This window comes from Schistocerca piceifrons, chromosome 1, assembly GCF_021461385.2.
Source record: "Schistocerca piceifrons isolate TAMUIC-IGC-003096 chromosome 1, iqSchPice1.1, whole genome shotgun sequence".
NCBI lineage: Eukaryota > Metazoa > Arthropoda > Insecta > Orthoptera > Acrididae > Schistocerca > Schistocerca piceifrons.
Window position 1 is genome coordinate 43,529,090 of NC_060138.1, and position 26,420 is coordinate 43,555,509.

Below are 26,420 nucleotides of genomic sequence, written 5' to 3' on the forward strand. Positions count from 1 at the left end.
GGGTTTGTGGAAGTGCTATTTGTTTGAATTTATTTTCCTATTTGGTGATACCCTGGGTCAAGTGAAACAATGCTACATGAAATTTCCGTAGTACATCAATTGATTGGTGAGTTTATGCTTCATTTGTAGCCTATCCCAAACGGATTTAATCCAGAATCCAGTCTTCACTTTAGGTGACACTCCATAAATTGCCAGTCTGAGAACCAATTATTAATGATAATATAAACAAATATTATGGGCCTTTATACAATATTTTTTCTTTTCAAGGAACATTTATTGCACATAGTTAGCTTTTATGATTACAATAGTCTTACTTAGTTTTAATGATAATGCCTTATACTATAGTAGTGTATGGTCAGTTGTAAGATAACTCCCCAAAATATTCTATTCAGCTTTTCTATGCATGTGATATTTCATTATGTATCCTTTAATTAAGATTGTTTTCCAGTATTCTGCATGTCTGCTCCAAAGAAAGACAACTACCTCCATCATTATTCTTTCTTCAGTTTTATTTCCTCTTTCTTCCTTCTTGGTGCTCATGTTACAGAGAATCTTCTTTGTCTTCCAAAAGAATTATGCGTCCTGTACAGCAAAAAACAAAGGAAAGTCCAGAAGTTGCAGCAATGAAAAACAACCAGAAATTAGTGAATAATTTCCTCTGCATAAGCTATACATAATATTATAGATGAGGAAAGTTTGTGAGCATTGCAGTACATCCACACACTTTACAAGATGAAGATAGATAAAGAATGGGATATTACACTTTTAAACAACAATGAAACAGAAAAACAATTTTTAAAACAAAAGATGCAAAACTATAGGTGCACATATAAATTATCAATTGTATTTCTACAAATTTCGTACGCATACTGATTTGATAATTATATTTTTATGTCGTTGCTACTGTACACATCACAAGCATCTTTAAATATTTTGGTTAATTTATAAAATTTGATAAATAGTTTCAATGTATTGTAAACATGCAAAGAAGAACAAAACTCACCCCTGACTTACTGTTTATGTAAAATAAAAAGAAATGAAAGTGCACTCAATACATTGCCATATAAGTTTCACAAATTGTTAAGCCCCATATATAGAATGCAAGAGCCCATGTAAGCTTCCCTGACTTTCAGATAGGCACAAATTATACAGAACCAAACCACTCACAGACTGCTGACATGTAGTGCAGCTTATATTGCACTTACAACTACTTATCTTCAAGTGGAAAAAATAAAACAAAGTTTACAACAGAGTCCTTCTGCGACATAATGCTTGCGGTTCAAAACAATGGTGGTGGTGGTTGTCTGCAGGTAGGATTATAAGGTCGGGATCAGTTTTTAGATGGTGGACTGCAGTTCTTTCTGCAGATGTAAGGTTAATTTGCATGTTGAGGGATTTGGGGAATGATGGTAAGACAAGATTCAAGATTAAGATATTCTGGAAAGTTAACAGGGGGTGGTTTGGAGGCAATGGGGGTGGATCATGGTTGGATAGAGGAGTGAACTGAGTTAGTCAAGGTTCAATATTGGTCTTTGGTTGAGTCTGATTGGTCAGGTTAGTGGCGAAGAAGTGTTTCCACTGTAGGGGCCACTAGAAGGAGAGAAGGTCTTTAACTAGTCCTGCATGGTTGAATTTGGGAGTGGAGCAAAAGGTGAGGCCATTGGAAAGGATTGATATTTCTGTGGAACTAAGGCTTCTGAAGGAAAGGTTCATAACTCTGTTGTAGGTCTGTTGAGGTTCTGGGTTCTGTGTGGTGGTGGGAGAGAGTTTTGGAGCTTGGGGTAAGTGTAGTAGGTATGCGAGACAGGGTTTGTCAGCTATGAGGGGGCGTGGGGGAGGTTTGGAGGTTGTTGTAGAAGTGGTGGACAGTGGTACTCTGAGGCGGGAATAGGAAGTGAGGAGGATGGAGAGCTTTTTGAGGTGGTGTTGCGCATGTTGCTCAAGTTCCTGCAGGGCAAGTGTTTCAATGTGTGTTATGGGTTCCAGGAATTTGGGATTACATAGCAGGAGAATTTTGTGGATATAGAGAAGAAACTGCAAGGAGGATTGGGCTTGGTTGATATGGTTTTTCAGGACTATGTTGTTGAGGGCTAAGGATTGGCGGGATCTGAACAGGTGGAGGTCAATGTGGAAGGAGGGGTGGCAACCAGAGATGGGTAATTTGATGGTAAGGTCATTAGGGGGGATTTCATGAGCCAAGCAACAACACAGGAACAGTATTTGGGACTGGGATCTGGCTAGGGATAAGGAAACTTTCTTGTATTGATGCAGATGGGAGGAGCAAGGATCCATGGTGGTGCAAAAAATGCGAAAAATTAAGTAAGAAAGTATAATTATGTCCGAAAAATTACGCAAAAATACACTAAAATACGTGTCAAAAATAGGAAAATAACAAAATGGATGCACAAGGGGAAAAAACGCTTTTAAATCTGAGGAAGATGATGATAGTGAAAGGCGAAAACGCACTAAAACTGGTGAGAAGTCACATGGGTCAAAGTAGAGAATAACTAATCATTAATAAATATATGTATATTACTGTGGGTAGTAGGTTTGAGGGCGGATAAGCGTAAAGAAGGGGAATGGCAGATGTGACTGGATGGGGTGGATTTAGTGGGTACGAACAGGGGTAGAACGGGGAAAGTGTGGTGGGTGGGGAGGGGTTTGTAGGTAGAGATGTAAGACGTGTGGCACCGAAAAAGTGCAGGAGATAACACGCAAAAATACGGGAACTGACACAGGGAGAGATATCAGTTTGAAGGTATATGCTTTATTATATAGGCGGAAGTTATGTGGGACGTAAGATGCTGCATCAACAATCAGATGCTGCATCAACAATCAGCGTGGTCTCGAGGCCATCTGTTGCACGTGGCTGAGATGGTTGATACAGTGTGGCTCATAATTAGAGCATGCAGTGCGGTTCATGAGGCAACCAGACAAACACAGGAAAGAAAAGAAAGAAGGATAAACATTGTGTATAGCAATGCAAAAGAAAGTAGTTACCAAGGAAAACAGCACAGGGTTAGGATCGAAGAAAAGCCATCAGCCAAAAATCAAACAATGGAAAATCCTGGATGGAATGTAACAACACCTGAGAAGGAAAGTTGCTACTCACCATATAGTGGAGATGCTGAGTCGCGGTAGGCACAACAAAAAGATTCACACAATTATAGCTTTCAGCCATAAAGGCCTTTGTCAGCAGTAGACACACATATACACATGCACACACACACACTCTCACAAGCGCAACTTGTACACATGTCTCCAGTCTCAGAGAACTGAAACCACACTGCGAGCAGCAGCACCAGTGCATGATGGGAGTGACGACTGGGTGGGGGTAAGGGGGAGGCTGGGGCAGGGAAGGGGAGTGATAATATGGTGGGAGTGGTGGACAGTGAAGTGTTGCAGTTTAGACGGAGGGCAGGAGAGAAGGTGTGCAAAGGGGAGGAGGTAAGTAGCGGAAAAGAGAGAAATAAAAAGAGATTAAAAGACTGGATGTGGAAGTGAAATGATGGCTGTGTAGTGCTGGAATGGGAACAGGGAGGGGGCTGGATGGGTGAGGACAGTGACTAATGGAGGTTGAGGCCAGGAGGGTTACGGGAACAGAGGATGTATTGCAGGGAAAGTTCCCATCTATGCAATTCTGAAAAGCTGGTGTTGGTGGGAAGGATCCATATGGCACAGGCTGTGAAGCAGTCATTGAGATGAGGGGTATCAACCCAACAAGCCACCTTCTTAGATGGTGACCTCCACCTCAGAGATGGCTACATCAGTACCTCCGTCTATATCAAACATTCTAACCACCAGCAATACCTCCACTTCGACAGCTGCCACCCATTCCATACCAAGAAGTCTGTTCCATACAGCCTAGCCACCCGTGGTCATCGCATCTGCAGTGACGAGCAGTCCCTCTCTAAATATACACAGGGTCTCACTGAAGCCTTCACTGACTGTGATTATCCTCTCATCTTTGTACAAAAACAAATCTCCCGTGCCGTATCTTTCCAGTCTCTCACCACCTCCCGAAGTCCCACAGTTCAGCCACAGAGGAGCATTCCCCTCGTAACTCAGTACCATCTGGGACTGGAGCAATTGAATTACATTCTCCGCCAGGGTTTCAATCACCTCTTGTCATGCCCTGAAATGAGAAACGTCCTGCCCACTATTCTTCCCACCCCTCCTACTGTGGTATTCCGCCATCCACTGAACCTACACAACATACGCTTCTATCCTTACACATAGCCTGCTCCCAACCCCTTACCTCATGGCACATACCCCTGTAATAGATCTAGATGCAAGACCTGTCCCATACATCCTCCTACCACCACCTACTCCGGTCACTAACATCACCCATCCCATCAAAGGCAAGGCTACATGTGAAACTAGTCATGTGATTTACAAGCTAAGCTGCAACCACTGTGCTGTATTCTATGTAGGCATGACAACCAACAAGTTGTTTGTCTCTATGAATGGCCACAAACAATCTGTGGCCAATAAACAAGTGGACCACCCTTTTTCCAAACATGCTGCCAAAAATGATATCCCTCATCTCAATGACTGCTTCACAGCCTGTGCCATATGGATCCTTCCTACCAACACCAGTTTCTCTGAATTTCACAGATGGAAACTTTCCCTGGAATACATCCTATGTTCCAGTAACCCTCCTGGCCTCAACCTTCGTTAGTCACTGTCCTCACCCATCCAGCCCCCTCTCTGTTCCAAATCCAGCGCTACACAGCCATCATTTCACCACCACACCAAGACTTTTAATTTCTTTTTATTTCTCTCCTTTCCGCTACTTATCCCCTTCCCCCTCCACACCTTCTCTCCTGCCCTATCGCGACTCAGCATCCCCGCTATATGGTGAGTAGCAACTTTCCTTCTCTGGTATTGTTACATTCCATCCTGGATTTTCTGTTGTTTAATGTTTGATCTTTGTATGAATGGACATACATTTCTTGTTGTAGATTTCATGCGTTCTCCCATATGCTTGTTTGAGCTTTTGTAACCGAACTGTCTGTGCTTCCTTTTCCAACACTGTTGGTTTGATCTGCCCGTATTTTGTGTTCAGTTCCTGAATGTCGAATTTAATGCAAATGATCTTGGTCTTCCCGAATGAAATTTGTAGTCCAGTTTTCACAGCGCATTCCTTGAGGACTTCAGTCTGTTTGATCGCTGTATTTTCACAGACCGCTGGTATCGCTAGGTCATCTGCAAAAGCTAAACAATTGACCTTGATGTCATCATTCATTCATCCGAGTTGAATGGGTTTCCAGTGGTCCTGGGTTTTTAGTTCTTTCTCCCATTCTCAGATGACTTTGTCTAGAAGGAGGCTGAAGAGCAGTGGTGACAGTCCATCACCTTATCACACACCCATCTTTATCTCAAAGGGCTCTGACAATTCGCCCATGAATTTCACTTTTGACTTCATGCCCATGAGTGTTTCCTCGATGAATATTAATGTCTTTCAATCAAGTCCTTGTTCTTTTAAGATGTCAAAGATCGACCAAATCATATGCCTTCTCGAAGTCGACGAACATACAGATGGTCAGAGAGCTTTGGGTTGCTTTATACTTCAATAGCATCTTCAAATTGAAAATTTGTTCAACACAAGAACGCCCCAGTTGGAAACCAGCTTGATAGTCACCAATTTTGTGTTCAACATGTTCTTGTGTTCGTTGAATAAGGCATGTGGACAGAATTTTTTAGGTGACTTCAAAGAGAGAAATCCCTCTGTAGTTACTGACATCTGTTCTGTCACCTTTCTTGTGTAGTGGATGGATGAGTGCACATTTCCATTCTTCAGGTACCTTTTCCATTTTCCAGATGTCTGTGATGATTTGTGTGAGTCCCTCTATTGTATTTGGGTGTGTGTTCTTCAATAGTTCTGCAACTATACCATCTTCTCCAGATGCCCTGTTATTCTTGAGTCTGAAGATGTGTCTATGGATTTCTTCTTTGGTAGGCGGTGGAGATTCTGGGTTTACTTGTGCAGGAGTCTCTTTGGGCCATCTTGTTGTGGGCTCCAGCAATTGAGTAGTTCTGAGAAATATCGAGCCAGTTTCCAGTTCTCTACAATTATCTCAGTTGGTCAGCGTGAGTTTGCCTTCTGGTTTTCAGAAACATAAGTTTTGAGGGGTGTACACTCGAATCCTCCCTGCAAACATCCTGTAAAAGTCTCAAGTATTGTGATCTTGGAAGTCTTTTTCTATCAAGTCCAACTGGTCCTTCATGTGCCTTCCCTTTGTTTGTCTGATAATTTTTGAGGCTTCCTTTCTGGTCTGAAAATAATGTTGTTGAGTCTCCAGTGATTTCTTAGAGTTTTATTTCTGGAAAGCACTCTTTTGTTCTTCCAGTGCTTCTTCACATGTGGAGTCCCACCATGGGTGTTTCATATTCTTCTTCAATGGTACTGCTTCTTTGGCTCTCTTGATTATCTTGTTACGGAATTGATGTCAGGTGCCTGCCTTTTCCTCTTTGAACTTGCACGTCATGAAATTCCTTCTGTGAAGGGTGTGTGATGGCCACGTGGTCGATCTGATATTCTCTGAGAGACTGTATAGGAGATATTCAAGTCTTCTGTTTTCGAGGATGTTTCCTCAGGGAGGTGGACATTATTTTCAGATTGTTCTGTTGGCACAGTTCAATGAGTCTCATGCCATTCTTGTTGACGAATTTATGGGCTGGGAATTTGCCTACAGTCTTTCGGTATTCCTTTTCTCTGCCAATCTGGGCATTGAAGTCACATAGTAATACGAGGGCCATTCAGAAAGTAACCTCCGGTTGATTTAAAAAAAATACACCAAGTTAAATAAAAATATTTTAATATATACATCTTACAACTACATCTTTGCACTATTTTTCTACATAGTCTCCATAGCGATTGAGGCACTTATCGTCTCTCTTCACAAGCTTTGAAATTCCTTCTTCATAAAAATCACCTGCTTGTGCCTGGAGCCACCCTGTGACCGCATCTTTGAGCTCTTCGTCGTCATCAAACCGCTGTGACCCGAGCCATTTCTTCAAATGCATGAAGAGGTGATAATCACTTGGTGCCAGGTCTGGGCTGTAAGGTGGATGGTTGATAACGTCCCACTTGAAGGACTCAAGAAGGGCCGTTGTTCTGCGAGCAGAGTGAGGACGGGCGTTATCGTGCAAAAAAACGATACCGGAAGTCAGCATACCACGGCGTTTGTTCTGTATAGCCCGTCGTAACTTTTTTATTGTTTCACAGTACACGTCTTGATTAATGGTCATACCACGTTCCATGAATTCAACCAACAACACCCCTTTGGCATCCCAAAACACCGTTGCCATCAGTTTTCTGGCAGAAAAATCTTGCGAGGCTTTTCTTGGTTTGGTAGGTGAATTTGAATGTGCCCACATCTTTGATTGTTCTTTTGTCTCAGGGTTCACATACTTAATCCAGGTGTTGTCACCGGTCACGATTCTGTTTAACAATGGTTCTCCTTCGTCCTCATAACGTGACAGAAAGTCTAATGCAGAGGCCATTCTTTGAGTTTTGTGGTGGTCGATAAGAATTTTGGGCACCCATCGTGCACAGAACTTACGGTAACCCAATCTTGCTGTCACTATCTCGTACAAGAGAGTCTTAGAAATCTGTAGAAAACCAGTAGACAACTCCGACATTGAGAAACGTCGATTTTCACGAACTTTTGCATCAACTGTCTGAACAAGTTCGTCAGTCACCAATGATGGTCTACCACTCCTCTCTTCATCATGAACGTTTTCTCATCCACTTTTAAATAAACGTACCCATTCACAGACAACTCCTTCACTCATAACTCTTGGTCCGTACACGGCACAAAGCTCACGATGAATAGCTGCTGCAGAATATCCTTTGGCTGTAAAAAACCTTATGACAGCACGCACTTCACATTTGGTGGGGTTTTCTATTGCAGCACATATTTCAAACTGTCACAAAAACTAAACTAGCGCAGGTACGACGTTCACTTGACCACGGCTTGATGCCGACTGACCAGTTGAGTGCGTGAACGCACAGATGGCGTCGCTGCTCCCCCCACAACCCGCACTGTGACCAATCGGAGGTTACTTTCTGAACCGCCCTCGTATCTTTGTGTCTTCTTTGGGGACTACTGCCATAATCTTCTCGAGTTTAGAACAGAACTGCTCTACCTTCTGCAGATCTTTCTTATTTTCAATGTTCATGGGTGCATGTACATTAATTAGTGTGTATTTTTTGTTTGTACATTGTACATGCATTGTCACTAGTCTATTACTTATGAGGGTGACTTCTTCAAGCGAATCAACTATGTTCTTGTGAACAACAAATGCCATACCCAGGAGTGGGGTGTCACCTCTTCCTATTCGTTTATCTGTTTTACTTTTGAAGAATGGCAATTACCGTAGTCTAGTGAGTTTTCATATATAAAGCATGTTTCCTGAAGAGCTAGTATCTGTACCTTTTGTCGATCTAATTCTGATGTTAAGACATGTAGTTTACCTGGTTGTCGTAATGTGTTGTTATTGAAGGTCCCGATGTAAGTGGGTCTGTTTGATGGTGGTTTGCGAGAGAACTCCGACTTTCTCTGTGATCGTGGTAGCCCAGGTCCCCCAAAATATGAAGACCTAGTTCCCGTCCATTGATGGGTTGATTGGTTACCACCTGGGGTAATTCAGTTGCTACTCTCACGAATCATAATTGCTTGTAATCGAAAATTTGTCCAGTGTTTCCACAGGGAGTATAGGACCAGGGATTGCTAGTTCCTGGAACATAAGGTGTGCAGCCATACCTACTAGGTAAACAGACGCCAACCACTTTGCCACTCAATCCAAGTCAGACGCATAGTTGATTTGAAATTCGGTTCTTCTGCCCTCTCTGCCATTGAGACATATGTCCTCTTCTGCCACTGAAGCCATTGACCATTTTCTATTCACCTCAGTTGATCCGCAGGTGCTTATTTGGCTAGGCCTTATTCACATGTGTGTGCAAATCTACAGGAGATTCCCCTATACACACAGTATATATAAATAACCAGTTAATATTTTTTACTTATCTGAAATCACTCAAGGAGAAAGGACAGTGCTGTTCTTCTTAAAATCAGGAACACTACAAACCCCAAAACTGTCTCTCCCATTCACTTCACTTGATCCTCCTTGGGCCAACAAGCTACCTTTCTTGAAGTTGACCTCCATTTCAAGGATAGCTGTATCAGTACCTCCATCCACATCAAACCTACCAGCCACCAACAATATGTCCACTTTGATACCTGCCATCCATTCCACACCCAGAAGTTCCTTCCACATAGCCTAGCTATCTGCGGCCACAGCAATCTCAGGCAGCAGTAGCCGGCCACGACACAAGCAGCAACAGGGAAGTACCCGATTTTGTGCCTGTTACAAATTCCTAACCAGGAGCAAATTTTATAATATCATCTGTGTGCTTTAATAGTTTAGTTTCTTGTGTTTATTTAATATATAATAGCCACAGTTCCCGCATTTTTGTTTGCATCAGAAAGTATATCGATTTTGTGATATATTACAAGTTCCTAATCAGGGGCAAATTATTTAGTTTCACCTGAGTTCTTCGGTAGTTAGGCTTTTGAATCTCTGCATGTTAATCTAATTTATAAGACATAGTTACTGCATTTTCATCAGGGTCTACAGTAGAGTTGCGCAGCATGTGCCGATAGTCCGTTTATCTGAATAGTTTAGCTTTACACAGTCTTTAGTATGGACAGGGACTGCGATTGTTGTGTGCGGATGCAAGCTGAGTTGGACACACTTTGCTTTCAGCTTCAGGCTGTGATGGCTTCAGTTACACAGCTTGAGGCTGCAGTGGATGGGCACCACTGTTGTGGGCTGGCCATGGGGATCCAGCAGACATCCAGCGCGGCCGAGTCCTCTGATTGCTCCTCACTGGTGGAGAGCCCAGTTACAGCTCACACTGAGGTTGATCCCTCACCTGTGGTGAAAGACTTCCCAGGCAGCCACACATAATGCCTCCCTGGTTTTTCTGACAAACAGTTTCCAGGTGCTGTCTGTGGCTGATGCTGTTGCTGAGCCAGATGCTGTCGCCTGTCCTGTTTCAGAGGAAACCTCTCAGCCTGCAAGATCCAGACAATCACAGAGGGTGGGATTATTGATAGTTGGGAGCTCCAACATTGGGCACGTTATGGGGCCCCTTAGGGACATGGCTGCCAAGAAGGGAAAGAAAACCAATGAGCATTCCATGTTCAGACCATGTGGAGTCATTCCAGATGTGGAACGGGTCCTCCTGGATGCCATGAAGAGCACAGGATGCAGCCAACTGCAGGTGGTTGCTCATGTTGCTACCAATGATGTGTGCTCACTTTGGATCAGAAGAGATTCTCTCTGGTTTCGAGTGGCTAACAGAAGTGGTAAAGACTGCCAGTCTTGCTTGCAAGATGAAAGCAGAGCTGACCATTTGCAGCATAGTCAACAGGACCAATTGCGAACCTCTGGTACAGAGCCTCTGAATCAGAGGCTCAGATGGTTCAGCAACTGTGTAGGTTGCAGATTGCTCCACTTGGGTTTCAGGTTCCACTGAATAGATCAGGTGTCCACTATACGCAGAATAGATCAGGTGTCCACTATACGCAGGGGGCGGCTACACGGGTAGCAGGTGCTGTGTGGCATGGACTGGACAGTTTTTTAGGTTAGAGGGTCCCAGAGAAACACAATAAGGGCTTCAGCCACAAAGGGTGCAGGCCAAACACAGGAAGAACATAGATACAGGAACTATCAGTATAATTGTTGTAAACTGTCATACCTGGATTGGAAAAGTAACAAAGCTCCAGGCGCTAATAGAAAGCACTAATGCTCAAATCGTTATAGGCCCTGAAAGCTGGCTAAAGCTGGAGATAAGCTCTGCCAAAATTTTTGCGATGAAGTTAACGATGTTCCAAAACGATAGGCTAAACACGGTTGGCGGTGGCGTGTTTGTTGCTGTTAGAAGTAGTTTATCTCGTCACAAAATTGAAGTAGATAGTTCCTGTGAGTTAGTATGGGCAGAGATCATTGATGGCAACTGGAATAAAATAATAATTAATCCTTTTACTGACTTCCCATTTCAGATGATACAGTTGCTGAAAGGTTCAAAGAAAACTTGAATTTGATTTCAAACATGTCCCTGACTCATATGATTATAGTTAGTGGTGACTTTAATTTACCCTCAATATGTTAACAAAAATACATGTTTAATTTTGGAAGTATGCATAAAACATCATCCGAAATTGTGCTAAATGCATTCTCTAAAATTATTTCGAGCAGTTAGTTCAAGAGCCCACGCGAATAGTAAATGGTTGTGAAAACACACTTGACCTCTTAGCAACAAATAATCCTGAGTTAATAATGAGCAGCAATACAGATACAGGGATTAGTGAACATAGGGTTGTTGTAGCAAGATTGAATATTGTAACCCCCAAAACCTCCAAAGATAAACGAAAAATATATCTATTCAAAATAGCAGATAAAAATTCACTTGACGTCTTCCTGAGAGACAATCTCCACTCCTAATGATATAAATGTAGACCAGGTGTGGCTTGAATTCCGAGAAATAGTATCGGCAGCAATTGAAAGATTTATACCAAATAAATTAACAAACGACGGAGCTGATCCTCCTTGATACACAAAATGGGTCTGAACACTGTTGCAGAAACAACAAAACGGACATGCCAAATTTAAACAGGCACAAAACCCCAAGATTGGTGACCTTTTACAGAAGCTCAACATTTAGTGCAGACTTCAATGCGAGATGTTTATAACAGTTTCCACAACAAAACTTTGTCTTGAAACATGGAAGAAACTCCAAAGAGATTCTTGTCGTATGTGAAGTATGTTAGTGTCAAGAAACAATCAATGCCTTCTCTGCATGATAACAATGGAGATACTATTGAAGACAGTGCTATGAAAGCAGACTTACTAAACAGTCTTCCGAAACGTCTTCACAAAAGAAGAAGAAGTAAATATTCCAGAATTTGAATCAAGAACAACCACCAGCATGAGAAACGTAGAAAAAAAATGCTTGGAGTAGTGAAGCAACTTAAATCACTTAATAAAACCAAGTCTTCCGGTTCAGATTGTATATCATTTAGGTTCCTTTCAGAGTATGCTGATGCATTAGCTCCACAGTTGACAATCATATACAACTGTTCACTCAACAAAAGATTCGTATCCAGAGATTGGAAAGTTGCACAAGTTACACCAATATTCAAGAAAGGTAGTAGGGGTAATCCACTTAATTACAGGCCCATATCATTAACATCGATATGCACCAGGATTCTGGAACGTATATTGTGTTCGAACATTATGGATTACCTCGAAGAAAATGGTCTATTGACACACTGTCAACAAGGATTAAGAAAACATCGTTCTTGAGGAACACAACTAGCTCTTTATTCACATGAAATGTTGAGTGCTACTGACAAGGGATTTCTGATAGATTCTATATTCCTGGATTTCCAGAAGGCTTTTGACACGGTACCACACAAGCGGCTTATAATGAAATTGCGTGCTTATGGAATATTGTCTCAGTTATGTGACTGGATTGGTGACTTCCTGTCAGTGAGGTCACAGTTCATAGTAATTGACAGAAAGTCTTTGAGTAAAACAGAAGTGATTTCTGGCGTTCTCCAGGGTAGGCCCTTTGCTGTTCCTTATCTATAAAAACGATTTGGGAGACAATCTGAGCAGCCGTCTTAGGTTGTTTCCAGATGAGGCTGTCATTTATCAACTAATAAAGTCATCAGCAGATCAAAACAAACTGCAAAACAATTTAGAAAAGATATCGGAATGGTGCGAAAATTGGCAGTTGACCCTAAATAACGAAAAGTACAAGGTCACCCACATGAGTGCTAAAAGGAATCCATTAAACTTCGGTTGCATGATAAATCAGTCAAATATAAAGGCTGTAAATTCAACTAAATACCTAGGAATTACAATTATGAACAACTTAAATTGGAAGGAACACATAGAAAATGTTGTGGGGAAGGCTAACCAAAGACTGCATTTTATTGGCAGGACACTTAGAAAGGCGTTTTACATTGCGATGGAAACTTCTCACGAAATTCCAGTCACCAACTTTCTCCTCTCAATGTAAAAATATTTTGTTGACACTGACCTACTTAGGGAGAAATGATAACCACAATAAAATAAGGGAAATCAGAGCTTGTGCGGAAAGATATAGGTGTTTGTTCTTTCTGCACGCTATACGAGTTTGGAATAATGGAGAATTGTGAAGGTGGTTCAATGAACCCTCTGCCAGGCACTTAAATGTGATTTGCAGTGTATACATGTAGATGTAGATGTAGATGTAGACAAGCAGGCCCTCTCCGAATTTGCCAAGGGTCTCAGTGAGGATTACACTGATCAAATACCCTCCCAGTCTTGTCCAGGAACAGGTCTCCCTTGGTTTGTCTCCCCAGCCATCTGTTATCCCCCACATATCCACTGCCAGCCACAAAGGAGCAATTCTCTCATGACTCATTATCTTCTAGGGCTGTAGCCACTGAATCACATTCTGTGCCAGGGTTTTGATTACTTTTTTATCATGCCCTGAAATGAAAAGTATCCTCCCTACCCATATCACAGTGGTATCCTACTGCCCACACAACCTACTCCATCCCTGCTCCCAACCACATGCCTTATGGCTCATATCACTGAAATAGACCTAGATGCAAGACTGTCCCTTCCTTACATCCTCCCACTACCACCTACACCAGTCCCATCACAGGCATCACCTGCCACATCAAAGGCATGGTGATCCGTGAAAGCCACGCTGTGATCTATCAACTTAGCTGCAACAACACAGCTCACAGCTGCATCCTGTGAGGGCATGACAACTGACAAGCTTTTCTAAGTTGCACTGGTGAGAACTCTCCCTGCCATATCTCCTTCATTTCTGTAATCCTCATGGCGTCAACCTTCTATAGTCTCTCTCCTCCATTTGCCTATCCCCTTTCTTGGTCCCACTTCAGTACTACACACACCTTCTATCCCACCAAAGCTTCTGTATAATCCCTTCTCCTTCTGTACTTCCCTCCTCTCATCCTCCCATCCTCTGCATTGCACCTCCCCATCCCACCCAACCCCCATACTAGTACAGCCTTCTGATGCTGTACCTGGCAGCCTCCTCTCCCCACCATGTTCCTGCATGCTCCCACAGGCAGCACTAGCATTCTCCCTCACCCCTGCCCTACCCTGCTATCCCCAGCATCCTCTCCCTATTCCATATCCTCATTAACCACTCCAACTAGATTTTGCTCACCTCAAGTGCAGTCACAGTCAGGCCTTAGCACCTGGTGATGACAGTTGTTACTGCTTCTGATGAAGAATTTAGTCCTCTATGTGACAAGTAGCAAATTAAATCTAATGTCAAACTCCAAATCATTGGAAGTTATAGCATTATGATCTAAGGAAAATCAGTGATGGTCTGTGTATATGTTAGGCAGAGTCTTAGAAGAAAACGAGTTTCCTGTTTTACTATTGGCTCCATATTATCGCAAACTAAATTTGGTTGAATTGATTTAGACTGTAATTAAACAAAATATTTCGGCAAAGAAACATCTGTAAGTCTTTTATTGGAACCAATGAAGCAACATGTACAAACTTTAACAATTTATAACAGTTCTTGCTTGTTTTGTCACTTACCTAGTGTTTTTCTCAGTCACAGTAGTGTTTCTTTCTCTTCTCCAAGAAAGGTCTTGGCGTTAACATGAGATAATTTGTTGAAGCATGGAAAATCTAAATCTGGATGTGATTCAAACTCTGCTCAAATTGAATACAAGCCCAGTGTACTAACTACTACACCATTCCTTTAGCTAGAGCTGAGCCTAAACTACAGTTATTTCTTATCTTCCACATCTACAATCTATACACTGAGTGGATGGCATTGTTATGTGTTTCTAGAATCCTCACTCAAAAGTGGTTCATAAAATTTTGTAAGTAGGCTTTCATATTATAGTTTGTATCTTATCCTCAGGCATCAGCCAGTTCAGTTTTTCCAGTATGGCACTCTCCCATGGTTCAGACAAACCAGTGATCGTTCATGCTTACATTCTTGGTATGCATTCAGTACCCCTTGTTCCCTGATATTCTGCCAATGAACTAGTCTGCCACCTGCTTTACCTACAACTAAACCTATGTGATCATTCCATTTCAAATCCCTATAAACTATTGCACCCAGGTATTTGTATGAGTTGATTGATTCAAGTTGTGACTCATTGATATTGTAGTCATCGGATATTAATTTTCTTGTTTTGTGAGGTGCACAATTTTACACTTAAAGCACGTTGCCCATCTCTGGACCACTTTAAAATATTATCAAGATCTGACTGAATATTAGTGAGCTTTTTTTATATATCAGTTCGTTATCGAGAACTGCACAATCTGCAAAAAATCTGAGGTATCCGTTAGCAGCATGCAAGATCATTAATATACAACATCAAGAGCAAGAGTCCCAACACAGTTCCCTGGGGCATAAATGAAGCTACATTTACATCTGTCAATGACACCCCCCCCCCTTTTCTTTACGATAATATGCTCTCTTCCTACCAAGAAATCCTCTATCTACTCACAAATTTTACTTGATATCCCATATGATCATAATTACAATTTACCTCTGATGTATGAGATAAATAATAAATAAGTTATCATAACTTCTTTTCAAATACATAAAAAGAAAGAAAAGGAAGCATACATCATGTATAATGGATTATGATACATCACCTAGCCATTTTACTTGACGACCAGCAGGTATACCAGGCATCAAAACTCTGATGGGAAATCCATTTTCCTTTGTAAGAGGCTCTCCATTCAGTTCATAAGCCAAGATTATGTCACTTTTCGGATCCATGGCTTTCTCAAAAGAGATTATAGTACCATAGTGCATACCTGGTACAGCAAGATCCAATCCTTCAAACTGAAATTTACATACTTAATGTATACTACATATGTGATACATTAAAAATGTTTAAACATTGGGAAACTGGGAATGGAATAACAATAACAATATGAAGTATGGTACAGTGTTACTCATCACATAGCAGAGGCATTGAGTGATAGGTAGGCAAATTTAAAGGTAGACTGTTGATTATTATCAGCTTCCAAACAAAGCACTTCATCAGGAAAAGAGGCACTTTGGCCCAGAGATGACAGAGGCTATCTGTGTGTCTGAGTTGTGTATGTATGGATGTGAGAGTGTTTCTTCTTCTGATGAAGGACTTCATGTGAAAGCTGACAATATCCAACAGTCTACTTTTAAATGTGCCTGTTTCCCACTAAAAACCTGCCATGTGTCGTGAGTGGCAGTCTACCATAATTCATATTATTAAAAATGTATAATGATATTAATTTCATAAACATGTAATTATTTTTCAGTTCTTACATTGGATGATTATGCAGTGCTATTTGCATTTGAATATCAGTATAGATTACTGCAGTAAACAAAGATGTTCAGTCCATACTTAGACAATTAGCTGTTACTAAGCTATAGGAAGAGAGATCTCTCAAAGACTCTAAAACAAGAATATTTATGGCAGTCTCACAGGACTTTACAATAAATGAAAGTTAGATACCTGTGGTGTTAATATGGCAGTATTTTCAAAATGAAAGTGAAAGTTTATCATCATCAACAAATGAACAAAATACAAGTGTTTAATGTTATGCAATTCCAATTTCCCACCTGAATGTTTTGCACTCCTGTATGACCCTGATCATACCCTGCAGCCTTCAAAACATCTATTAGTCTTGCTCCAGACCACTGATTTTCTTTGACCTTTAATGGAAAAAAAAGTTTGTTTTGTTATTTCCAAGTCTTTATTATTTTCTTGTCTTGACATCATCATCTGTAGCTACTTTGCTTGAGTTACCTCAGTTACTCCACTTTCACAGTTTCCTGAACACTTCAATACAGTAGTCACTGTATGTCTAGGAAAATCATTTTTCAGTGTGTTCAGTCGAATTTTGAGAGATAGGTCATTAAGACCATCAATCTCAAGGGCATAAGATGCTGGATCCACATCTGGAACTGAAAAAGAAAATTAGAAATATTCTTCAGTACTGAATAAGTACATCAGTAAAAGAATAATGGGATAACTTACATTTACAACAATCTGTTTGTTTCATGATACAGAAAAAACTTCAAATTAAATCAGGTGTTCATTTGCTATAAAATATTAATAAATTACAACTATATCATTGGGGCTTTGCAATATGTTTCATTACTTCACTATCTGGTTGAACATGCATAAGGAATACTTAAAAAATAAAAATTTTGCATTCATCTCAACAGCGAGTAGTTCGGCTTCCATAATGTTCGCACATGCATTGACAATGCGCTGACGCATGTTGTCAGGCATTGTTGGTGGATCATGATAGCAAATATCCTTCAAGTTTCCCCACAGAAAGATATCCTGGGACACCAGATCCGGTGAACATGCGGGCCATGGTATGGTGCTTCGACGACCAAGCCACCTGTCATGAAATATGCTATTCAATACCACTTCAACCGCACACGAGCTACGTGCTGGACATCCATCATGTTGGAAGTACATCACCATTCTGTCATGCAGTGAAACATGTAGTGTCGGTAGCTGGACCGACACCGTGATGTTGATTGCTGAAAAGGAATGCTAAACTAACGCTGTGGCCGATAGTGCACGAACGGCAATACGCAGACGGGCGTGAAGTCTGGAACATGAGAACTTATGAATGAATAAGAAGAAAAGTATGTAGATGCTTTTTACTTAACTTTTATTGATTCCTTGGAATACATCTCTCTTGAATACTCGAAGCTATAGGCACTGATACAAATGGCTCCTTGTTAGTTCGTAGCCATTAACTTCTGATGGCTATTCTGTCTCTCGGCTAATGAGAGAGAAAGGCTTCGTACAACTGGGCGATAGCTAGGTTCGCGTACAACTGGTCGGTTGCTTGGTTCTCGTACAACTGGGGTCGAGTCCACTCTCGTATCACGAGACCTGCCTTGGTGGTGGCGCTAGGTCTGCGATCACAGTGGCGACACGCGGGTCCGACATGTACTACATGGACCGCGGCCGATTTAAACTACCACCTAGCAAGTGTGGTGTCTGGCGGTGACACCACATTCCTCCCCCGCAAATCGGCGAACGGTCGTGAGATAAGGCTTCCGCCCGCCGTGGGGAGGACCACATGTTGACGTATGCGATGAGGTGGGGAGCCTAACAACAGGCGAGGCTGTGCCACCCGCACCCGGCCATCCGGTCCGAGGGGAGCTAGGAAACGCCTGCAAAACTAGTCCAGGGTGCACGTCAACATGCGGTGTATGCGCCCGTAATAAGACATGAGGGACCGAAGGGTCGATGTCCATGGCTTCGGGGTAGCCGACGCGCGATGACGTCATGTGGTCCGGAGCGGGCGGGCGTTCCATGGCGGAGGACAGCTGGTCACGGGAAGCGATCGGCGGCGCGTGACCCTGGGAGGCGCTTGGCGGCTGCAACGAAGCGTCGAATGCGGTCGGCGGCGGCGGCGGCTGCTGCAGCTGCTGCTGCTGCGGCGGCGGCGGCGCGTCGCCATGGGGCAAAATGGAAGGCATCGTCGGTAACACCTGGGGATGAGGCGAGCCAGTAGATGGGTCCCCAGGGCGCTGACCGGACGGCACCGTCGCTGAAAGCAGACGGGGAGCGGCAGAACCCGAGCGACGACAGAGGCGCAGCTGATTGAGATGCCGACGCACCTCACCAGAGGCCCCCAAAACCAAATACATCGCGCGGCCGAGGCAGCGAAGAATGCGCCCTGCGAGCCAACGCCGTGAACCTCGATAGTTGCGATAAAATACAACGTCGCCTGGAGCAAAAGCAGGAGTCTGCCGCTGCGCAGGAACCTGATGCGGCGGATGCAGCAAAGACATCAAGGTGCGATGAGGATGACCGTGGAGCAACTCAGCCGGCGAGCGACCATCTCGGGGCTGAGAGCGATACGAAGACAAAAAGAGCAACAATGCGTCCTCCCGAGAATGCGACTCTTTCAATTTCAACATCTGTGACTTGAAAATCCGGACCAATCGTTCAGCGGCACCGTTGGACTGAGGCGAAAACGGCGCGGATGTCAGATGTTGAATACCATTGGCCTGGCAGAAAGACTGGAATTCTGCGGACATGAATTGTGGGCCATTGTCGGAAACAATAGTCTGCGGAAGACCTTCAATGCAAAAGATAGCAGACAACGCTTGTATGGTGGCGGAGGACGTCGTGGAAGACATCCGGACAACAAAAGGAAAATTACTGAAGGCGTCGACCAGAACCAACCATCGAGCATTCCAGAATGGACCAGCAAAATCAATGTGCAAGCGTTGCCAAGGGGAAGTGGCTTTTGGCCACGCAAAGACTTTCCGCGGCGGTGCGGACTGTTGTTCGGCACACGCCGGGCACGAAGAACACATATTCGTAATCGCAGCATCGATTCCGAACCAAGTACAGTGCTGACGAGCAAGTTGTTTCGTTCGCACTATACCCCAATGTCCTTGGTGAAGAAGCCGTAAAACAGAGGACTGTAACGAACGTGGGACCACGACTCTGGACTGATCATTATCAGAACGCAACAACAAAACACCACGTCGAACAAAAAGTCTCTCCTTGTGAGCAAAAAATCGGCGAACCAACGGATCCTCGATCCGAGACTTTGACAAAGGCCATTGCGTAGCAACAAAACGTAAAACAGTAGCAAGGACAGGGTCAACAGCTGAGGCTGTAGCGACACGACGAAAATCAATCGGAAACGATTCGACCACTGCATCGGTTTCCGAATCAATGAACATGCAAGCAAGTTCGGAAGAATCGAATGCTTTATCCTCAGCAACAGGCAAACGGGACAACGCATCGGCGTTTCCGTGCTTAGCAGTGGACCGATACAAGATATCGTAGCGGTACTGCGAGAGGAAAATAGACCAGCGAATGAATTTCTGCGCTGTACGTGGAGGTACAGGCTTGTTCGGATGAAAAAGCGACGTCAAAGGTTTGTGGTCTGTGATGATGGTAAAGTGACGACCATACAAGAAATCATGGAACTTAGTAACACCAAACACGAGAGCCAAAGCTTCTTTCTCTATCTGTGAATAATTTCTTTGCGCAGACGAGAGCAATTTGGACGCAAAGGCAATAGGGCGATCATGTGAGCCAACTTTGTGCGCAAGCACAGCACCGATCCCGAAATCCGATGCATCTACCATCAACAAAAGGGGTTTCTGGGGATCGAATGGCGTAAGGCAAGTATTAGAAAGCAACGCCGATTTCAACTGGCGAAAGGCGCGTTCACATTCCGTCGTCCAGACGAACGGAACACCTTTACGGCGTAAGCGATAAAGCGGAGCTGAAATGGAAGAGGCATTGCGCACATATTTATGGTAATAATTAATTTTACCCAACACACTCTGTAGCTGTTTCAGATTTTGAGGGGAAGGCAAATCTTGTATGGCACGGAGGTGCTCTGGACTTGGATGTATGCCTTGGGCATTAATGACATGTCCCAAGTATGGTAAGTCACGAGCAAAAAACACACATTTGTCCTTCCTCAAGCGAAGACCATTTTGCCGCAAGACCTGAAATAATGTTCGTAAGTTCGCAAGATGATCTTCTTCTGTCTGTCCGGAGATCACTATATCGTCCAGATAGTTTGCTGCAGTAGGGACCGACGCACAAATAGTTTGTAAATATTGCTGAAACAAGGCAGGGGCGGATGCACACCCGAAAGGCAGTCTTTTGAAGCGGTACAATCCAAGATGCGTGTTAACCACCAATACGCGCTGGGATTCGTCGTCCACCGGTATTTGCAAGTACGCATCGGCTAGGTCCAACTTTGAAAAATATTTTCCCGGGCACAGTTTAGCAAAAAGATCTTCCGGGCGGGGCAAAGGAAAAGTAGCAGTCACTAGCTGTGGATTCACTGTGGCCTTGAAGTCCACGCAAAGTCTCAATTTTCCGGAAGGTTTTGGCAAAATTACTAAGGGTGAGGCCCAGAGAGAAGCTTGCACACGTTCAATTACACCCTGTGATTCGAGATCGTGTAACGTTCTTGCGACCTCATCACGCAATGCGTGGGGAACATTGCGCGCCCTGAAAAATTTCGGTTGCGCGTTTACCTTCAGTTCTAAATGTGCTTCATAGTTTTTAGCGCAACCTAAGCCCGGTGCAAAAATGTCTGCAAATTCGTCACACAGCCGAGAAACACTGTCTGTAGGCACAGTCTGATTCACTGATAGGACCTGATTTACAATAGACATGTTAAACAACTTAAATAAATCGAGACCAAACAAGTTCACTGCAGAAGAAGAATGCAGAACGTAAAATGACACCAGTTTTGTTTGTCCCTTGTATGTTGCAAGAAGGCTGCACTGTCCTAACACAGGAATTTTCTGTCCGGAATATGTAGTTAGCTTAACATTTGCGGAACGCAACGGAGGTTTGCCCAGTTGTTTGTACGTGTCGTGATTGAGCAACGAAACTGCAGCTCCGGTATCGAGCTGGAATGGTATCACTTTGCCTTCAAAGTCTAAGTCCACAAAAAGTTTATTGTCCTGCTGACGACAAGAGCGACTGTTTTGTGCAATTGGAACAGACACTGGTACAGAATCACTTGCTAATTGACGTGATTTCCGGCGACGTCGACGCACAGGTTTTGTGGGACGATCACAGTCACTGTTAGAGAAAGTGTCACTGGACGAAGTGGAATTAACGACATGAATGTCCATAGGCGAAGGTCCACGAGCCTGAGTGTCCTTGGTTCGATTCCGGCGCGAAGCAAAGGGCCTGGAATTATTGTGATTGTCTGATCTGAGCTTTTTCTGGCAAACACTTTGAACATGTCCTTTCTTATTGCAGAAAAAGCAAATAGCTTGGCGCGACGGGCAATGTTCACGCGAATGTCTAGTAGCACACCGCGGGCATGATTTCACTGCATTTGTGTGCTGGCGCGGCACACCTGGCTTAGCACGCGGCAGCAGCTGTGCGGACGGCCGCGAGGGCAGTTGACCGGGCCGCGTTGCGCGAGCGCGCCCGGCGGGCCGGTTAATGTTACACACAGCTGGCGAAGTTTCAAAAGATTCCTGAGCACAGTCCAGTGTGTCCTGTCTATCCAATATGTCTATCACTTGTTGAAGGGAGGGATTAACTAGTTTCAAAATTTGCTCCCGTATGCGAACATCAGAAACGTTCTGTGCAATTGCATCACGCACCATTGTATCTGAATAAGAAAGACCACAGTCACATTCAAAGGCACAGTCCCTAGTAAGTCCTTGCAATGTTGCTACCCACTCCCTATTAGTTTGACCGGCCGTACGTTTTGTACGAAAAAACGTATACCGTTTTGCAACCACATTAACTGTTTCTTTGAAATAGGCATCTAACGCAGACAAAATTTCCTCGTATGACAAAGTTGCTACGTCGCGGCGGGGAAACAATTTCACTATCACACGGTATGTGGACACACCGACACAAGAAAGCAAAAACGGCTGCCGCTCATTACCTTGAATTCTGTAGGCAGCAAGGTGAAAGGCGAACTGGCGAGACCACTCTTGCCAGGTCTCGTGGTTCGGGTCGTAGTGCCTAAAAGGCGGTGCAACGGCAGGTTGTGGCTGCGGTAGCGGTGAAGCGGCTGCGGCCGCATCGGTGTGCAGCGCACGTTGACCCTGGACGAGCTGTCCAAGGGCATCCAGTAACGCCTGCGTCTGCTGATTCTGCAAGCGATAAAATTCGGACAGTACATCTGGAGAATGTGGCAAAGCCATGACACAAATAAATGTAAGCAATCAGAAATAAATGTAAGCAATCAGAAAAAGGTCCTTTTCCCTCGTCGCCAATAATTGTAGTGTCGGTAGCTGGACCGACACCGTGATGTTGATTGCTGAAAAGGAATGCTAAACTAACGCTGTGGCCGATAGTGCACGAACGGCAATACGCAGACGGGCGTGAAGTCTGGAACATGAGAACTTATGAATGAATAAGAAGAAAAGTATGTAGATGCTTTTTACTTAACTTTTATTGATTCCTTGGAATACATCTCTCTTGAATACTCGAAGCTATAGGCACTGATACAAATGGCTCCTTGTTAGTTCGTAGCCATTAACTTCTGATGGCTATTCTGTCTCTCGGCTAATGAGAGAGAAAGGCTTCGTACAACTGGGCGATAGCTAGGTTCGCGTACAACTGGTCGGTTGCTTGGTTCTCGTACAACTGGGGTCGAGTCCACTCTCGTATCACGAGACCTGCCTTGGTGGTGGCGCTAGGTCTGCGATCACAGTGGCGACACGCGGGTCCGACATGTACTACATGGACCGCGGCCGATTTAAACTACCACCTAGCAAGTGTGGTGTCTGGCGGTGACACCACAAAACATATTGTAGTAACATCAGTAGAACATTACATAGGAAATCAGCATACATCGCACCATTTAGATTGCCATCGATAAAATGGGGGACAATTATCCTTCCTCCTATAATGCCGCACCATACATTAACCTGCCAAGGTCGCTGATATTCCACTTGTCGCAGCCATTGTGGATTTTCCATTGCCCAATAGTGCATATTATGCCAGTTTACGCTACAGCTGTTGGCGAATGACGCTTCATCACTAAACAGAATGCGTGCAAAAAATCTGTCATCATCCCGTAATATCTCTTGTGCCCAGTGGCAGAACTGTACACGAAGTTCAAAGTCATCACCATGAAATTCCTGGTGCATAGAAATATGGTATGGATGAAATCAATATTGATGTAGCGTTCTCAACACCGACATTTTTGAGATTCCAGTTTCTCACACAATTGTCTGCTACCGATGTGAGGATTAGCCACGATAGCAGTAAAAACACCTACTTGGTCATCATCATTTGTTGCAGGTCATGGTTGATGTTTCACATGTGGCTGAACACTCCCTGTTTCCTTAAATAACGTAACTATCCGGCAAACGGTCCGGACACTTGGATGATGTCATCCAGGATACTGAGCAGCATACATAGCACATGCCCGTTGGGCATTTTGATCTTCTCTCGTGGCGAGATCTATTTGCGAAATTTCAGTCACCAACTTTCTCTTCCGAATGTGAAAATATTTTGTTGAGCCCAACCTACATACGTAGGAATGATCATCAAAATAAAATAAGAGAAATCAGAGCTCGAACAGAAAGGTTTAGGTGTTCGTTTTTCCCGTGCGCTGTTCGGGAGTGGAATGGTGTAGAGATAGTATGATTGTGGTTCGATGAACCCTCTGCCAAGCACTTAAATGTGAATTGCAGAGTAATCATATAGATGCAGATGTAGATGTAGACGTAGACGGGTAATGTATCATGAAGCAAATACCATCCGAACTGGTGGAATGTTACGTGATGCCACGTACTTATACGTTTGTGACTATTACAGCGCCATCTATCACAAAGCAAAAAACGTGGCCCAACTAAAACATCCATATTTCTTTACATACTACATGAATATGTAATAAAAAATGGGAGTTCCTATTTTAAAAAATGCAGTTAATATCCGTTTGACCTATGGCAGCACCATCTAGCAGGCCAACCATAGCATCGTCTGGTTTCCCCCTTCAAGCTAGACACGTTTCGTTGTTTGCAGTTTTTTCATTTAAAGATTCTGTAACTTACCAAATGAAAGCATTGGTCTCTCTCTCTCTCTCTCTCTCTCTCTCTCTCTCTCTCTCTCTCTCTCTCTTCTCTCTCTCTCTCTCTCTCTCTCTCTCTCTCTCTCTCTCTCACTCACTCACTCACTCACTCACACACACACACACACACACACACACACACACACACACACACACACACACACACACATCAAATGTCTGCCTGTGTCTGCATATGTGCGGACGGACACGTGCGTGTGTGCGAGCGCACACCTGTCCCTCCCTCCCCCCAAGGCAGGTCCCCCCGCTCCAGTAGAAAAACAGCTACTCTGGATCCTACTGCTCCTTATCTTCTACTACTTAGCTGTTTTTTCATATAATATTTCAAACAAAGCATTTACCTTACACATAGCAATATCAGCTGTCTTATAAGCATTATCATCATCATCATCATTAGCATTTGTTGGTCCATTCTGACCCATTACATACTTAAATGTATTGAACATAGGACAAGAGAGAGAAAGGGAGAGGAGGGGCGAAATTTGGGTGGGGGGGGGGGGAAAGGGGAGACAGGCAGACAGAGAGAGAGAGAGAGAGAGAGAGAGAGAGAATGTTTACAAATTCAATTACAAACTACATTTACAAAAGCTGTGTTTTACTATTCAATAAACTTTTTTCTGAGTAAATGCACTGTTCTGTGAGAAACGACTTTAGGTTTAAATGAATTTGCTGGTATTTTCTGCTTCAACTGCTATGTGTGAAACACTTTTCTGATACAAGACTGTTCTAGATTGAAACATGGATATTCCATCTGATTCTTGTTTTGTGGCAACGAACGTGTTTGTTTAGTCATAGGGCCTGGTTCTTTTCAAAAGATACTCATTTGCAAACAGTGTATAAAACAAGGGAAAGGCAACCACCCACCTTTAGTGGATATATGCATGGAGCACAGGAACATGTAACAGGAAACGACATTCACACTAATTTTCAAGGCATAGCTCTTTTTCTAGCAATAGAACACACATTCACACAAACAATGACACAGACACTGAAACATCCACTTAAATGGCTACAGCAAGCCTGATTATTGATATTCATTTATTGAAAGCAGTTGCCTGAGTTCACAGAGGTGATGAGAGGATAAGGAAGCATGGAAGGAAGGGGTGGTGGGAAAGAGGCAGGTGTTTGGACAAATGACTCTGTGGCAACATAACAAGATGAAAAGAGTTCAGAGGGCACAGCAAAATGATATTTGGGGAAAGGGAGAGGAGGAAAGTGGAGGATGAGAAAAGAAAGGAGGGTGAAGAAGAAGAATAAAGGGAAGGGAGAAGAGTTGAAAAGGGGACGGGAGAGGTGGAGAGAGAGAAAGGGGGGGGGGGGGGAAGAGAGAGAGAGCGAGAGAGAGAGAGAGAGAGAGAGAGAGAGAGAGAGAGAGAGAGAGAGAGAGGGGGGGGGGGGGGGAGGAGGAAAGGTGGTGGGAGTAGCCAGTGTACAATCTGGATGGAGAAGGAGTGAGTAGACAGAAGAGAGAAAGGTAAAGGTAAGGTGAGGTAATGGGAATAGGTTAGCAAGGATTTAGGCCAGGAGGACTGTGAGAGCACAGGGAATGTTTGAGAGACAATTCCGCACTGTGTAATTCAGATAAATTTGAGCTGGAAGGAAGTATCCAAATGGACCGCACAGTGAAGCAACTGTTGAAGTTATTTCTGTTGTGATGCACAGTGTCATTGACATCTGGATTGTTAAGTTTGCAGTTTGCCAGACTTTGTAAGTTTGGGGGTGGACATTCATGCATGCACATGGTTTGTTACTTGGCATGCCTACATAGA

At 43.5% G+C, this 26,420-nt stretch overlaps 1 protein-coding gene across 3 annotated transcripts in view; it reads right to left on the reverse strand.

The window, feature by feature from the left end:
- Nucleotides 1–225: 225 nt before the first annotated feature.
- Nucleotides 226–26,420, reverse strand: part of LOC124793552 (sulfite oxidase, mitochondrial-like) — a 169,032-nt gene continuing 142,837 nt past the window's right edge. For 2 of the 3 annotated variants that reach the window (XM_047258030.1, XM_047258029.1), the window contains 4 exons: nt 16,869–17,026; nt 16,682–16,774; nt 15,727–15,919; nt 226–582 (listed from right to left, as the gene is read on the reverse strand). In XM_047258030.1, coding sequence (XP_047113986.1) covers nt 542–582; nt 15,727–15,919; nt 16,682–16,774; nt 16,869–17,026 — 485 coding nt within the window. In that variant the 3' untranslated portion in view covers nt 226–541. The remainder of the gene's footprint in view (nt 583–15,726; nt 15,920–16,681; nt 16,775–16,868; nt 17,027–26,420) is intronic. The other variant, XM_047258031.1, reaches the window with a different exon arrangement.